At 43.7% G+C, this 17,342-nt stretch overlaps 1 protein-coding gene across 3 annotated transcripts in view; it reads right to left on the bottom strand.

Moving 5' to 3' along the window:
* The window catches only part of EFL1 (elongation factor like GTPase 1), a 904,242-nt gene that overhangs the window by 494,489 nt on the left and 392,411 nt on the right, over positions 1–17,342 (bottom strand). For all 3 annotated transcript variants that reach the window (XM_069625004.1, XM_069625006.1, XM_069625005.1), the window contains one exon: positions 1,758–1,893. In XM_069625004.1, the coding sequence (XP_069481105.1) occupies positions 1,758–1,893 (136 nt within the window). The remainder of the gene's footprint in view (positions 1–1,757; positions 1,894–17,342) is intronic.

Below are 17,342 nucleotides of genomic sequence, written 5' to 3'. Positions count from 1 at the left end.
ACAGAGTGGGTACAATTTGCAAAACCTTTATTGAAATGGTTGGGATTGTAGAAACTCCTAGTCCGCCCTATAGCTAAAATGGTAGTAGTCTCGGCCATCAAATAATAAATAATGCAGTCCTAGTGGAGTCTGTCAAATCAAAATGGCCTATGCTAACAAAAACTAATGCCTGCCCTATGTCTTGTACAAAAGAAGTTTAAAAAGGAAAAATGTATGCAAAAGGAAAGATCAGTGTTCAAGTGAATAAATGTGGTTGAACCAGCTCTCCTCCCCATGTTAGACCAGCACGGAGTAAGGCTGTCCAGCTCGGCCTCCAACACAAAAACAGTTCTGGAGCGTGGATCGAGGCCCAGCTGGCCATTCACGTTTAAGTCAACATGGAGGTAACTGAGCAGAGGAGCACCCTGAAGAAAACCTGGGCCGACTAAATTCAGGAAGTAAAGGAGGCAGTAGAAAGCTTCTCAAGTCACAGTCTTTAATCAATGGGGGCAGACGTTGCAGTGCATGCATCCCTGCTTAGCTTTTCAGAAAAAATACTGTACAAAAATGCTCTTATCGAGGCCCTTTTGATACAACATCTTATTCATTTGGAGGAAAGGACCTGAGATCGGACAAAGGAGCAACATTGAATGAAATGGGTATTAAAGGAGCCATCTATTTACCAATATCACAATAAGTCACAAACCCCAACAAAATGGCAAACAAAGGGACATTTTGGGAGCCTTTCCAGAGAGTATTATGGTGATAGTTCAGAATGCATTGCATTACAACATATATCTTGAAAGGAAGAGGGGCTCGCCTACCAGACCTACTAATGAAATAGCTGAAAGTCTCTAAAAAGTAGAACAGGTATCAGTAAAGTGTGTGTTCGCCCTATTCTACCTGTATTGAAAAGCCATTCTTAGAAAAGGGTCTGTATGGCATTGCCACTGGGTAATAACACTATGTTAATGTTATATATCAACTAAACGTGGGCATTTTCGAAAGGAGGAGCAGAAACCTCTAACAACAAAATAAATGTGAAGGGTCATCCTTACTTGCAAAACAAGAGACTAATGATGGCCACTAGACATGATATATGACATGACATGACTAATGATGGCCACTAGACATGATATATAGCCACTAATCCAAAATACCAATTTATCGTGTGAGTATCTGTAGAGAGAAGAGTAGCCATCAAATACAAATCTGGAAAAAGATTATAATGAAATAACACCACAGCTCATTATGTAAAAAATAAGATATGGGCACTGAAGAAGGCCAAAATGAAAGGTATACGAAACATTGGAAGTAAAACATCATGTCTAGCAAACCTCGCCAGAATTTTACATTTTACGCGGATACCTTTCGAACACTGATCTTTGCAGCCTTATAAGCTCTGGATATCTAGAGGCAAATTGGCGCACAATTGCCTTCTTTATCCAACAGTGGGTTGCACACACCTGATATGACACCTAATGGCCATTCAAGACTACCAAGCGGCCGGTAACACAGCACGTTTTTTGTGAAGACATACAAAAAAATCATGATGTACACTGCTGAAAAACAGAATTATGTACCATCAAAAATAATTTTAAAATAATAAAGTCCCCAAAATGCCTAAACTCAATCTGAAAGCATCTTGTGTTATTAGTTAATCAGAATTTTACCAAGTCAAATACAACAAAATCCATCCAATGAGCCTTGGACTGTTGCACAAATGTATCTAAAAATAACAAAATACCAGAGAATTAATTTGTATAGAGTCATCCTACCAAGCACATTGCCGGAAGGCACTTCATGTAGGTCCTCCAATTCCCGGCCCATCAGCAGGTAGAGGTTCTCGAGGGTACAGCAAGCCATGTGAGGCATGGGCGGAAGGTCCTCTGTAGCAGAGCACCCAGAAGGCAACTGGACAGGGAAACCCAAAGGATTTAGCATGTTAAATTCCATGGTTTAGACACAAAAGCAAGATGCATGCAGTCATGAGAAACAATTCTTACGTGCAATAACTATTTGATGATGCTGAAGACGTAGACATTGTATAATTTGTGTTTTTGAAAGAAAATTATTTTCTATGCACATGGATTCAACCATTACACACAGTTCGTGGGACTAGCTTCCTGCCTGTACAATGGTATTCTGTGTGCAACTTGATCACATGTTTGACTTGTTCCTGCTTTAGATCAATTATTCTATGTCTGACGCAGTCTCCTACACAGAGGTGTAAGGAACTCATGGTGACAACAGTAAAGCCAGACACAAGTGATCACAGTTCAAGGGTGTTTATTAAACTGTATGCAGGTTGGAAAAACACCCAATCGACACGAAAATCTAAGATGGGAGCAAGCGTGGACCATCAAATGAAAATAAGGCAGTCCTAGTGGTGAAGTGTCAAAGAAAAAGGGCCTATAATAAGAAACCTATTGCCAAACTTTAGAACTAATACAAAAAGGGTGCGGGATAGTTCAAGAAAGTGTCCCAAAAATAATATGTCAGGATGTGGAGCCTGAGTATTCCTTCTCCACGTTTTGAGCAAAGGGCAAGGCGGAATCTTGACGCACAGCACACTCTCGAGCTTCCCCAGCACAAGACAATAGTTACACTTACAGCTATCAGGGCTGTCGATGGCAAAGTCTCGTTTCTCTCGTATTCAATAACTAAACAAAAGTTCCTTCACAAAATTAAAGTTTGCATCCTGGTTTTACCTAGGATGAGGATTCTGCACCCTTGGGCCCCCCTCTTCCGGCATTAACCCTTGTTCCCTGTGGTGTTGGGTGATAGTTTTCACCCCCTGGATCTCCCTCTTCCGGGCTTGGATCCTAAAACAGTTCCTATCGATATCAAGGCCTTCAGTGGTTGTGGTTTTCTGGTCCTGAGGGCCCGATAGGTTTTCTACGAAAAACAACAAACACAAAGGTCTGTTCTACGTATTTCTTGGGTGATGGATTCACCCCTTGGTCCCCCTCCTTTGGGCACAGACCCCTCTGCTTTCAGCCTCCCTCCTGCGGGTTCACTATGGCTTTTCTCAGGTGATTGATTCACCCCTGGTTCCTCCTCGTCCAGGCGCTGACCCTTCTTTTACTTTCAGCCTTCCTGCACCGGGTTCACTATGGCTTTTTCTTCGTTCACAAATCTTAATGTCCCTTTTAAACAGTTCCAGTGGAAATCCCTCGGCTGGGTTCACCTTTGTCAACATACTGTTTTTCAGAACTTTAGACTTTGCCCCCTTCTTATCAGCATCCCTCGTCCGGGTTCACTCTTGCAAACGTCACATTCACCTTTACTTTCAATGTTCACAGGATTCACTTCTCTTGCTTTCTTTATAATTCTTAGGTCAAAGGCTTTAGACTGAACAGGGATCTTGCTTGTCCTCCTGTATGACCACTTTGACCTACTGGCAGCTCTCCTACATCCTTCTGGTATCTGTAGTTTTACTCAGATGGAGATCGACCAGAGTTTCTCAGACCCCTTCTGCAACTGGTCTCCCCTTTACAATTTTACAGTTCTTTAAACTTCGATCACTTTTAATTCACCATGGCTGGCTTATCGGCTCTTCCCTCGACACACCGGCTGCAGTGAACCACTTGGCTTTACTCTTAGCTGGAGTCAAGGCCTTTACCACAGTAGCAAGAGTCTCCCTCGCTCCAGCTTATCGGAGTCGATATGCTATGTGTACTGTTGACATATGCTGCAACACACTTGGGCTATTGTCCTCGGTCTTACGATTACTCATGCAGAGGTTTCGATGGGTTTTGTAAAAAAGGGCAAGGTTGTGTCTCTCCTGGTCAGCCTCTCGATGTTTGCTGCCTTTCTCCTCCTCTTGAACTGCCAGGTCTGGATAGCTGTCTCGTCGTGCGGTCTGCCTTCCTCGTACTGTGCTCTCTTGCGCCATCTTTTTTTTCCCCTGTGGGGAAGGGAAAGGGCCGTCAGGTGTGTGTGATTCTCGTAAATTGCCTGACTTTGCCTGTCTCTTGTATTGGGACATGTCTGGTAAACAGCTCTAGGGTTAGCCTGTTGTACGTAAGTGTTTGTGTTGGGAAGAGGGGGGGGGGCAGTGTTTTCGAATGGCCGATGTGGTAGGATGGGGAAGAGGTATTGAAGGAAGGGGGATACCGCGTCTCACCCATCCTTGTCCCACACCCACTAGCCGAGGACCCCTCATCCAGGTGATCCTCCCTCACCAGTCCACCCCCAGGAACTGGATCCAATAGCGATGACAGTGTCCTGGACACCTGGATGACAGATCCTCAGGTTTAGCCAGGAAGACACCGTCAGGTTACTCACAGATGTCATCAACTGCTAAACTGTTTGATCTTTCAATATAGATCAAAGATTTGATCAAGTATTCCTCCAGTTAGTAGTCACCAATGTTATGTTTATTACTTGTATAGTGCTATAAACGGCCACTAAAGACCAAGGTATTTTAAGAGAACAAAGACGGAGGGAAATGGAGGAGCTGGAGAGAGTAGTAGGAGCAGGGGTGCAGGAAACACCAACCGAATGGTCGAAACAAAATGGTGAGGAGGAAGTGGAAATGGTGCAGAGAAAGGATGAGAATAGGAGAAAGGGATGATGGGAGAAGTGGCAGGTGAGGTGGGAACAGGAGTCATTGACAGTGGACGAGATGAGTGCATCACTTGGATAGCACTTGATGCCCCATAAGGACATGTGTACATGTATTCGATTGAATAAATATTCCAGGCAATACAATTTGGTAATTTCTTTTTAGTGAGGAGGTAATTATTTTTGTACTGCTTGCCAACAACAAAAGCAGATCTTGGTGGATCTCGGTCAAGCATTTTTCATAGCCGAAAATGTGACAAAAAAAGATATATAGCTAATTATCCATTTCATCGTACACCCACATTCAAATTTCAATGTAGAATGCAATTGGCTCATTAAGCAAGTCTATAAAACATGTCAGACCCCCCCCCCCCTTTTATAAACCTCCATGTCAACAGCATAGTGTCCACATGTGCCCTGCTATACCCAGTCCCTTAAAAGAGCTGCAGTGGTGCAGAGCAGGTTCAAAGTCCTTTTGTCGCTACTGAAGCAAAAGGCTCCTGCATGCACGCATAAACCTCAGCACCACTAATACAAACCACTCTAATAATCATGATACATTATTGCCTGGTGTCAGGGTAATCTTGGCAAATGAGCTGTACCTAAGTTTGGTATGGTGACTGATAGTTCACATAATTAGCAAAGCCACATTAAATTGGAACAATGTCAACCCTGTGTATCCATATATATCAGCTATGAGAAGATATGTGGACTCAAGACCTCCTGATTGTCTGCACTGCAGTGAATGAGGCCAAAGGCAGGATGCCTGCCTCTGTTGACTTGCTGGCAGGATGGGTAACTCCTCCCTGCCTCGCCCGCTTGTCCCCGCACCAGGATATCTCTTGAGAACCTGACTTCAGTCAAAGAGGCAATTCCATATCAAAGGTCTGCCTCACAATAGGGGTGGCTCACCAGAAAGCATTTGAAGCTGCAGGCTGGCGGAGGGGCAGGGTTAGGGCAATCAAAGAGCACAAAAGGGCTTGAGGAAGAGTTCCTCCAGGTTGCCTTTCTGTGGAATTTTCTTTCCCTTTCTGTCCCCTCCTCTTCTGGTGGAACAAGTCACTCTTGGTATGACATCAGGAGGCAAGGCAATGTAACCCTTAAATCTTCTACCTTTAAAGAGTGGGTCTCCCACTCTCTTTTGGTTCACTTTTGGATGCAAGCAAGAATTCACCTCAACCCTGTTTGGTGAACAGTCCTTTCCGAAGCCTCCTGCCAAAGGTGAAGACATTTATACCATGACAGAGGCAAGCTCATCCCTGTGCCTAACCCTAGTGCCCATTGTGGGTGGCTTTGCTGACTACCAGGTTCTGCCACTCTGCTAACAAATCTCCCTAGGCTGGAGTAGAGACTGGAAAGGACTCACATCAACCTTTGTAAAAGCAAGGAAATATCGAGGCGGAGTACCACAAAAGGAAATACACCAAACACGGGCTATAAAGATTCACAGATCTTTAATACTGCGTAGTTACAAAGAAACACAGATCTGATACAGATAGCTATCTGGCTCTCGACACCCCGCAATGAGTACCAGCCCGTCAGAGTGAGGAGCGAGGGATACTGGACATCTAAACATTTGCATTATTTATACATATCCTGGAATATTGTCCAGCCTCTCTACAGGTTAATAATATGTGGTCTAGAGTTCGTGCCGAGTTCACACATAGCTCATAAAATAATATGCACATGGATTACATAGGTTTGTGTTTCCAACAAGTTACAATGGCGAAGTGTATTCCTGCATTTAGCAGTGAGCCTTAGTACATATCCCTTCACAATGTAGTTCTGCCAGTGTCAACGCTTGACATTTGCATTGCATTGTCCTCGGAGTGTGTTCGTGGAGGAGGCTTGTTAGTGCAGACAATCCTATGACCACAAGTCATGCTCGGGGCAAGGTCCCATTACCTAGTCTAAGCATTCGGCCCTCGGACAGTCTAACTATTAACAAGCTATTAACAAGATTCAAAGTTTGGGAAGGCTCGGTTTGCAAGTTAAACACAGTCCACCATTTTAGAACAGAGAATCACATACGAACAGAAATCAAAATGGCGGGCAATTCTAAAATGGCGGGGAAGTCGATCCAAAATCGGAACTTTACAATGCGGTTTTCTTCGCAGAGCGACTAGGCTTAGGCCAATATAAATCAGTAGGAGGCACTATATGATTTCCTGTTTAACAAACCCTTCTTTTGGCCTAAGCCAAGTGCTTAACTACTATTAGTAACTTTACGAGTAACTCCACATCTCAATGTCCATACACCCTGAATCACAATCATCAGAGATATCAATCACCATAAGGTCTGTAACAGAAATGTCTTTCAACACAAATTCATTGGTCATTCCTTCCGGTGCGCGTACCTTTTGTCCCAACGTTCCCATAGTCTGTGCACAACATCCCCCTAACATTGAACATATGGCAGGAAGACATTGTATACAGCAACAGCAAAACAACAGAACACCCAGAATAACTAGTAAGACTGAAAGTAGCTTCCATCCCCAAGATCGTAAGAAATCCCAGAACCAAGCGCTAAGATCCCAATTTCCCCCGGGAACATGCACTTCTGAACTAAGGATGTGCAGATTTTGTATAGCCTCAAAGATGGTTTGGGAGGAATCTGGTACGAAAACGCAACAAGCGGACCCCACTAATTTGCATACTCCTCCACGCTCAGCCAGGATGACGTCTAATGCCATCCGATTCTGTAGTGCCACTAAACTTATTGCTCTAAATTTATTGCTTTCTGTTCAAGAGTCATGTTATAGAGTATGTCAGTGGTCCGGTTGATGGTTCTCTCCAATACTCTCGCTAGTCTCATAATATCATCGGAATTTAGTATTTGCCCACAAAAAGGTACAAAATATTTTGCTACATCACCCAGAACTTGTGACGAAGTATCGCCATTCTCATCCCGCCTTGGACGAGCTTTAGAGATTTCTGTGGTAGTAGCTAAAAATACCCCTGGCAACAGGATCCCTATATAACAGGTTCCCTGCCAATCCCTAGGTAGCCATGGGAAAGCTTCATTACCGCAAACGAAATAGACAGGTTCGCCTACATACAAAGGTCTGTCCTCACTGGTCAAGTTCGCAACATTGGTGCAACCCTTGAAATCACCCATTGACTGAGTACCATTCCTCGGTATGCAGAAAGAAACTGAGTCGGGGCTGTGTTTAACAGTATAGGAAGGTGGCGTGGCATCCCTATTGCCTATAGGAGCCATCTTGAAGGAGATCAGAGATTGAAAAGATCGAAACAGTTAATCTGAAGTCCTAATGGAAGCAACATTAAGCTCGATTCTATTTGCGAAAAGTTAGCATCCCAGGGACGTTAGAACTCGTCTCTAAAACTCATTCAAATTCGTTCTTTCAAAGTTCCCCGAGATGCTATCATTCCGTCAGCCAAAGAATAGTGCCCTTAGAGAAGCATAACATGCAGTAGTTAGAGGCAAAGGATGAAAATACCAGCCCAACCCTTTGTCTCCATGTTGCGGTATATGAGAGCAGACCCAACAATTAGACCTGTTCAAAATGGTGTGTGTTGCATTCATTATAAGCAGTAATGTGTTATTGTGGTAACTCTGTCTGTGTTGAGAGTCTCTAGGAGATCGAGTGTGCAGACGCACGAAAGGTGTAGATACAACAGGTACATTTTCCGTAGGCAAAAACGTTTTGAGCGGACGTATTTCTTCCATGTACCAAAATCCTAAAGCAATTACTATTGTGAAACCGGTTAACATGATTACAAGAAAGCAATACGTTTTAAAAGACCATGTATTCGATTGTCCATCGTCTTTGCTGGCCACAGAGTCACATATTTGTTCCGTACGGGTAGAGGCGATAGCAGGCATTGATCCTTTGAAAACGAAAAACGCTGTTGTTCATGTGCTGGTGATCTCCAGATCACGCGTTTTCTTAGTCTTTCCCCAGCCAACGACTTTCCTTGTATGCAAAAGATAGGGCAAAGGGCAAGCCCTATGATGATTTTCCTGTTGGCACATCCGAACTGTGCAGCAAGTCTAGCTCCGTGGACGCAGATTGTACCTTGTGACTCCTGGAACAGTGGATTCTGCGAACAACGTGTTGTTGCTTCCTGATGGAAGTGGCGAATTCGCAAAAGAACCTAACAGTGGTAAAAAAGGATCTGTAGGAGAGTGTGGAGATGAAGCGGCTGCTTCCCCAGGCCCCACGGGCTAAGGGAGTGTCTCTGAAGCACTCTGTACTGCTCAATGCTGAGTGATCGTTGGGGGCAGAGCAGGTAGGTTACTCCGTATCTTCTGTATCATGTGGCAAAGGGAAGGGAATCCTCTTGACATGTGACGCATGTATTCAGTGCCTCTTGCCTTCCACCCGGATCGCCGACTGTGTGGCCAGGAGAACCTGGTGCGGTCCTCTCCACCGCAGTACGAGACAGGATGCTCGTTCGAACGCTTTGACGAGTACCCATTCCCCAGGTCGGATACTATGACCTGGCCCCTCGTATTTTGCTGGAAGGGCTTCTCGCACTCGTTGGTAAATCAAATACAGATTTTTAGTTAACCAGTCACAATAATCAGAAATAAGTACATGTTCAATATCCCTCAGGGCCCGGGGTTTTGGGAGGTTCCAAATGTTAACTGGCCTACCCATGACCACTTAATATGGGGAGAGCCCAGTCTTAGTCTGTGGGGTGGTGCGCATGGACAGTAACACTATTGGTAAGGCGTCCCTGGGTGGGCTCATGAGCCATTGCGACCATCATAGTAATGTACGCATCTGGCAGCATCCATTTTCCCCTCTAACTTATCCACCCAACACCCATCACCCAACCTCGCCAAACCCTCAGCCCATTGCTTAGTTTCTTCTAAAGTGGCATCAGCTTGGATATTCCTTAAAGATTCAATACCTTCATCTATGGTACAAACATTTGTGGCTTCCCTTGTAGTGTACATATCTGTATAGAGATCAGTGGCAGTTTGTTTGGCTATCTGGTCAGCGAAAGCATTCCCTTTTCCTACATCATTTATGATTTTCTGATGTGCAGCGCATTTCATGATCGTTAACTGAGTGGGAAGTGCAAGCGCTGAAAGTAACCGCACTATCAAGGAGCCATATTGAATCTTCGTTCCATGTGAGGTCAAGAAACCTCGTTCTGCCCCAAGTCTACTGAAGTTGTGAATTAGCCCAAAAGCATACTGACTACCAGTATATATGTTTACTCCAAGCCCTTCGGAAAGTTCACAAGCTCGAGTCAATGCAATAATCTCTGCGGCCTGCATGGAGTTATGCGAAATTCTTTTGGTTTCCACAATCGTGCTCAGTGTGGTGATGGCATAAGCAGCCGTGGATGTCGTGGGTCGTTCAAAGGTGTATCTTTCAGGTCAATCCTGCCTTTGGTCTCTTGTTCTGTGGTGTAAAGGCAGTCATGTGACACTTCGTCACTGCAAGCACTATCTTGCGGGAAAGGTAATAGTTCAGCCGGATACACAACACCTCTTTATTTTTTTATGCAGTGCGGACCAGATCAATTCATATCCCGTTAATCGTGCAGAGGTGAGGTGTTGTGTTTGTGTTCCATTTAGTAGAACATCTACAGAGTGAGGTACCAACAAGGTTAAAGCATGGCCTAAGCCCATACCCTCGCTCTGTTTTACAGATGCAGCAGCGACAGTTCTCAAACATCTTGGCAAAGCACATGCAACAGGATCAAGGGCGGAAGAAAAGTAACCGCACAACCTATTCTTCCCTCCATGTTCCTGCGTTAATACAGCCAAAGCACATCCATCACGTTCATGCACATACAACTCGAAGGCCTTTTCATAATTTGGTGTGTCCAAAACTGGTGCGGAACACAGTGCAGTCTTGAGCAGATCAAACGCGTTCTGGTGTTCCAAGTTCCACGGTAATGGCAAAGAAATGCCCTTCTTTGTCAAAGCCAACATTGGTTTAATCGCTAGTGAGAAGTTCGGGATCCACTGCATACAGTAAGAAGCCATTCCTATCAAGGCTCTGACTTCCTTCTGTGTATTTGGGACAGACATGCTATAAATGATTTGAATCCATTCAGGCGTCAACCTTCTTCCCTCCTTTGACAGGCGATAGCCTAAATAGGCGGCCTCCTGTCGACAATATTGAAACTTTTTGAGTGAAGCTTTGTGTCCATGTTTTGCTAGGTGAATAAGCAACAACACAGTGCCCTCCTTGCAGGCATTTTCTGAGTCAGCAGCTAAAAGAAGATCATCTACGTATTGAAGCAATGTACAAGTTGTAGGCAACTTGAGTGTGTCAAGCTGCTCTTTCAAAGCCCTACTATAAATGCTCAGACTTTCCGTGTATCCTTGTGGCGCAAAGGTGAATGTAAACGAGCGTCCCCCTAAGGTGAACGCAAACAGGTATGTGCTATCCTTGTGTATAGGAATGCTAAAAAAAACATTCTTAAGGTCTACAACACTAAAGTGAGTAGCCGAAGCTGGGATCATAGTTAGATCGTCGTTACATCAGGTACAATAGTAAATTGTGGAGCAACAATCTTATTGATAGCGCGTAAATCAATGATAAAATGAAAAGGAATTGCATTATCTCCTTTCTTATACATAGGCAAAATTGGACTATTGCACAAACTACCTGAAATTTCTTCAATTACCCCACGGTGTACAAAATCGGAAACTATACACTTCAAAGCTTGCTCACCATCAAACGAGATCTTATACTGAGGAATGCGTGGCAACTTTACTCCAGGTTTCAAAATGATTTTAACAGGCTCAATTTGTAAAACACCGACATCATTGTCATCAAGCGCCCATAAACACTCCGGATCATCACTAAATTCCGGTGGCAAAGGTCTAGTCAGGAACTGTGAGGCAGAAAGTTCCTGTGGTGAAATCGTCAAACGCACTCCATCCAAAGAACAATGAATTACTGCATTTAATTCCTTCAGCAGATTCAACCCCAATAAATTCTCTCCACAGTTCGTTGTCAAAAGAAACTGACAGTGATCCGTGAATGGACCCAGTGTAATCAGTACCGGCAAAGAAACCGGACTAACCACTGGTGTACCAGAAAACCCTACATAAACATTGGTTTGCCCTGACAGTGGAATGTTTGGAACCTGTGAATGGTCAATGGAGCACTTCTGCGCTCCTGTATCAAGAATAGATGTTTCCTATTTCCCACTATCATTTCAACGTAAGGACCTTTCTGATTAACGGGAATAGGCGTTGGTTCCAAACCCTGCTTTGGGCAATCCTAGCGAAAAAATATATCGTCAAAGGGAAGGGCTTCAGAGAGATATGCAGTAGAAGGATAATCAAAAATGTTTCTATTATCCACACTCTGTGACTGACTGTTTTGTGAAAAAGGCTGTGAAAAAGGCTGTAAATTCTGAGAAAACTGACTTCTACCAGGACCCCCTGCCTCAGGGCGGCCTCTGGATCGTCTACCCATAGTACCAAATGTGTTATTCGACCTCTGCTGAAGGATCGGGCATTGTGCTCACCAATGACCCTTGTCTGCAATAAGCACATTGGTTTGCATGTACAGGACCCAACGACGCAGTGCCCTGTGGAACATACTGTCCCCTAAACTGTGTACTAACCCCTCTAGAACCTCTGACAATCTGTTGCAACAAAATCATAGTACTGAGCCATGTGCAACACTTCAGACTGAGACTTAGCTTGCCAAGCGCTCTCAGAAGTCATAATTTGCGACTGGATGACAGATAGCAATCCACGCACAAATTTGTCTACAAATGGTCGTTTTCCAGATTCTGTGCTCAAATCTTGTCCACTGAAATCCGAAAACACTTGTTCAAACCGATTAAAGAATTCGGTAGCACCCTCAGACCTTCTTTGGACACAAGCAGTAAGTTTGTCCCAGACAATCCTTCTCTCAGGAATTAAGGGTTTCAGTTTTGTCACTATTCTATCAGGCAAAGTCAGTATTACCTGTGGCGGTGTCTCGCCAGCTGGTCTAGCTCTATCTTGTCTACCCATATTATCCCATGTGTCCCCTAACCCTGCTGCATCGTCTACAGTCCTAATCTGTTTCCACAAATCAATGGGTAGGAGCACGGGAAATAAATATATATCGCTCAGAGTAAATACTGATGACTGCAAGACAGATTATATCTCTTTATAGAACGCTGTTGGATTCTTCCTAATATCTGGGATGGATTGTCTGATAGTGTTCACTTCCTGTCTCGAGAACGGGACGTGAACAAACTGCGATACATAATGTGCATGAATGTCGTAAGCAGCAGTACCTGCTGCGGCATTAGCTGGAACCTCAACTTTTGGGACAAATGTCGGAGGAAACTCTCTCATAGGCAACTGAGAGATAGGAAACTGAACGCTTACTGAGCAACAGAGCTAAATCGAGCGCTATTGCAGCTGAAGGAGAAGACGAAAATGCTCTCTTGTAGATATTCAATAATTCTGCGGGACAACAAATCTTTCTTTTTATACATTCACCCTCTAGGTATTCTACCATAACCTGTATCACTTTCCTCTGCATTTCTGGTGTATACTGACCATACATGTCATATACTTCTACGGGAGATATCGACATGTCTGAAATCCATCTAATTGCATCTTTTGTGCAAATTCGTGTTTCCTCACTCATCAACTTTCAAAGAGGAAGGAACCGTTTCTGTACAAAAATAGCACTCAAACTATCACCATCAATTTCTTCATTCCGTAACCTTTCTAACTCCCTTCTATACTCAAAAACCCTCTCAACGTGCTCATATACTTTCTCCGCAGTATCTCTTGAATATGCTGCTAAAACATTCAAATCGCTCAACCCTTGTGGGAGATCTACATCATTCAGTCTGTTCCACATTACAGATGAATGAATTCCCAGTTCTTCGATAAAAACATTTTTCTCTGGAAAACTTTCGGGATTAGAGAGTGTGGCAAAAACATCAGATTGTTCACCCTTCTCCATGCACTGTCTAGCCCATGCAGTCAAATCACGCTTTCTCTCTTTAGACACAGTAGTGCGAGTTACAATCTTTGATTCCGCTCCCTTATCAACTCCAAGCGGAACAGAACCACTTGGAAGAGAAAGAGTAGAAGAATATTGTACAATCGGTAACAAAGGTGCTATCACTGGTGCAGAAGACAAATCGACCAGACCCGTAACAATAGGCAAGGGCGGAGGTACAGGTAGAGGAGCAACGATAGGAGGAACAATAACCGGAGGAGGAGGAGCAATAGGAGGAACGATAGGAGGAGCAGGAATTACTAACGGAAGAGGAACGACAGCAGGAAGAGGTAAATGAATAGGAATAGGTACATACGGAGGTGGCGCAGTGGCACCAGACCTTCGTCCATTTAGAAGCTTGTCAATTAATTCATCAGACACGTGAAAATCTTTAGAGATATATTTTCTGAATGCCAAGTTGAAAAGCCCTATCCATATTTCTAACTGACTCTGATTGGTTGTTTTGATCATACAATAACGCTTTCTCTGCGTTGGACATATGTCGGCGCGCATGTTTCTCTCTACTTTTAAGTTGCTGCATAGCTTCTTTTTTTCCAATTTTGTAATACATCAAATGCTGCAAGTCTCGCTTTTTTCCTTCAACAATATAGACTCTAAATATTCTATACGAGGAATCTCAAAGCTACCACTGAAGTTCGGAATCAGGTCTAGTTTGTCTGTGCCAAATATCATTAAACACTATACTACCAATGCTGTGCTTACAGTAGATAGTACACGCCGGCGACCCCTCCTGTGGCGCTGGACAGCCAAATTCCAAAGATTGTCTCTGCGGAATAATGCCCTGAAGCAGACAGACAATTTCTCAGGCATATCAGATTCCTGGTGTTACCTGGTCAATAATTGTGCTCGTGAGTACAATACCCAAATCAAATTATCAGGATACTTAAGAATCGGGTCATGACTCATCAGATCAAAGAACTAAAGGAGGCGCGATCGGATTACTAAGGACAACAAAGGACCCTTGTGATTGGTGATTTCGGCAAAACTGCTCGCCTCGATATATGGACCCTCGTCAAGATGCCGTCTCGGACCACGGGCTCACCATCCAGGGATCAGGTAATACAGTACTGTTGAGGTATCGCGTCTCATCCAAGAAGGGGCCCCCTTTCTCACCGTCTGATCCCGGTCCAATAGCCACATCAACACTTCAACGAGATGGCATCAATCTTGAGGGTCCCTATTCGGGCGCCATCTGTAAAAGCAAGGAAATATCAAGGCGGAGTACCACAAAAGGAAATACACCAAACACGGGCTATAAAGATTCACAGATCTTTAATACTGCGCAGTTACAAAGAAACACAGATCTGATACAGATAGCTATCTGGCTCTCGACCCCCCGCAATGAGTACCAGCCCGTCAGAGTGAGGAGCGAGAGATACTGGACATCTAAACATTTGCATTATTTATACATATCCTGCAATATTGTCCAGCCTCTCTACAGGTTAATAATCTGCGGTCTAGAATTTGTGCCGAGTTCACACATAGCTCATACAATAATATGCACATGGATTACATAGGTTTGTGTTTCCAACAAGTTACAATGGCGAAGTGTATTCCTGGATTTAGCAGTGAGCCTTAGTACATATCCCTTCACAATGTAGTTCTGCCAGTGTCCATGCTTGACATTTGCATTGCATTGTCCTCGGTGCGTGTTCGTGGATGAGGCTTGTTAGTCCAGACAATCCTATGACCACAAGTCATGCTCGGGGCAATGTCTCATTACCTAGTCTAAACATTCGGCCCTCGGACAGTCCAACTATTAACAAGATTCAAAGTTCGGGAAGGCTCGGTTTGCAAGTTAAACACAGTCCACCCTTTTAGAACAGAGAATCACATACGAACAGAAATCAAAATGGCGGGCGATACTAAAATGGCAGTGAAGTCCATCCAAAATCGGAACTTTGCAACTGGGTTTTCTTCGCAGAGCGACTAGGCTTAGGCCAATATAAATCAGAAGGAGGCACGATATGATTTCCAGTTTAACACCTTGAGCCCTCTACAGTGGGTCTTGCAGCTTCCACAGAAGCCAGAACACCAACATCTCCAATTCCCATAGCTCAAACCAACTTGAACTGAATTAAAAACTATCTTTGACACTTTGGAACTACAAGGACCTGTAGTGCTGCCTTTGACACTCGCCTTCAAACTTTCAACGGTTGTGTGTAGACTTTGGATCGGTTCCACGGCGCATCACCCAGAAGAGACCTGTCCGGCTTAAGAACCATCATAAAATACAGATGCCATGTTGTTGAATCAAGCATCAAAACACCATGACTTTGCATCAAACCCTGACTCTGTAACAAAGGTACCAATACGAAGATGAGGTACCAGCAACTGAATGCAGTAGGGAGCAGCACCCCCGACTTAAAGCTGGCATAGAAATGTGTGTGGATTGATTTAGAATTGTAAATTTGTCAAAATAGAACTCATAGGGTTGAAAGACATTAGTACTTTAATGGTGTTATGTTTATAAAGTCAAACATGTTTTTTTATCATGGTTTAGTAGGTAGGCAAGGTACAGAATGAATATTATAAAAAATTGAGACGGAAAATGATTAAGTGTTTAACTATACCCAGACAGAAAAGAACTCTACCATTTGTGTAACTGACAAATGCCTTTAATTCAAACAAATGCCTTTAATGAGTAAATTGAATGCATCAAATGAAGAAGCTCTCTGCAGACAGTGGTAGCATGAGTCAGCCCGGAGCAGGAAAGTTTCAAGGCCATACTGCCATGCAGAAACTAGATAAGCAGTCTGAAACCAGACAGATAACGAGGCCATGTCTGAGTTTCTAGCCAAGGAACGCAGCTGCATGACCAAATAAGGCTTGTTAAACTGGGAAAATCCAGTAACTGCTGCCAAATTGTATTTCAATTTGAAGGTTTAAGCAGATGACAAATAATTGCCAGGTGTGAGAGTAAAGTCAATGGAGAGTTTTGCCTGGGCATGCATTAAAAAAAGGTGGGGGTTCGACTCTCTTTCTAAAAAGGATATAAAAGCAAGCTCTGTTTTCAGCACGGGGCCAGAGTTCGTGTACTTGACAACGATGCTGTGTGTGTCAGTCTGGCGTGAATAAAACCTGATGAATCGGACTCTGTCTCAGCATGCTGTCTGAGTACTTCTTCTGAAATGCAGAGAGCCCCAGAGAGTCCAGGAGAGCCGGTCGCAGCTGAAGAGGTGCTAAAGAGCAAGATCAGGGTCCTAGGACTTCGAGAAGAACTCGAACCACTGGAGCATTGCATCACTCATTGACCCGACCCAGCGGTACTCATTGTTCCAAATAACGCTTGATCATCGAATCATACCTGTTGGCCCATCGACTTGCATCTCTCATTGCCGCCTTCAACTGCACAGAGCAGCATTTCAAAACCTGACAACACTGACTTGCTGCCTCGGTTCAACACGATTCACCACCTCTGAACCAGGTTCGACCAGCAAGCATTGCATTTTGATTACCAGATTGCAGTCCTTGTTGGCTTTCTTTTCCTTTTTCGGCGATATCTATTTTTTGTGTGCCAAGGAAGATAATAGGTTTACCTAGATTCTGCACCCTAAATGCTTATATTGCGACTGCAGCAATATCATGAATCAATTTTCTTTTTAACAAAACACTTTAGTGGTTGCGCTTCCGGTAAAAACAATATAGATAACAAATTGGTTAATGTTCATACATTTTATTCTTTTGTGTATTTGTGCTTATATTTTCATTACACAATTGGCAGTTACTATCTTTAGTACATTGACTTTCATGCAAGTCCAAATTTAAATGTTCTGATTTGCATTAATTTTCATGCAGCTCCGGTTTTCATTCACA

The sequence above is a fragment of the Ambystoma mexicanum genome, chromosome 11 (genome assembly GCF_040938575.1).
Source record: "Ambystoma mexicanum isolate Mex_15411 chromosome 11, UKY_AmexF1_1, whole genome shotgun sequence".
Lineage (NCBI taxonomy): Eukaryota > Metazoa > Chordata > Amphibia > Caudata > Ambystomatidae > Ambystoma > Ambystoma mexicanum.
Note: the sequence above shows the minus strand (reverse complement) of the source record. Positions and strands in the feature narration are given on the sequence as shown.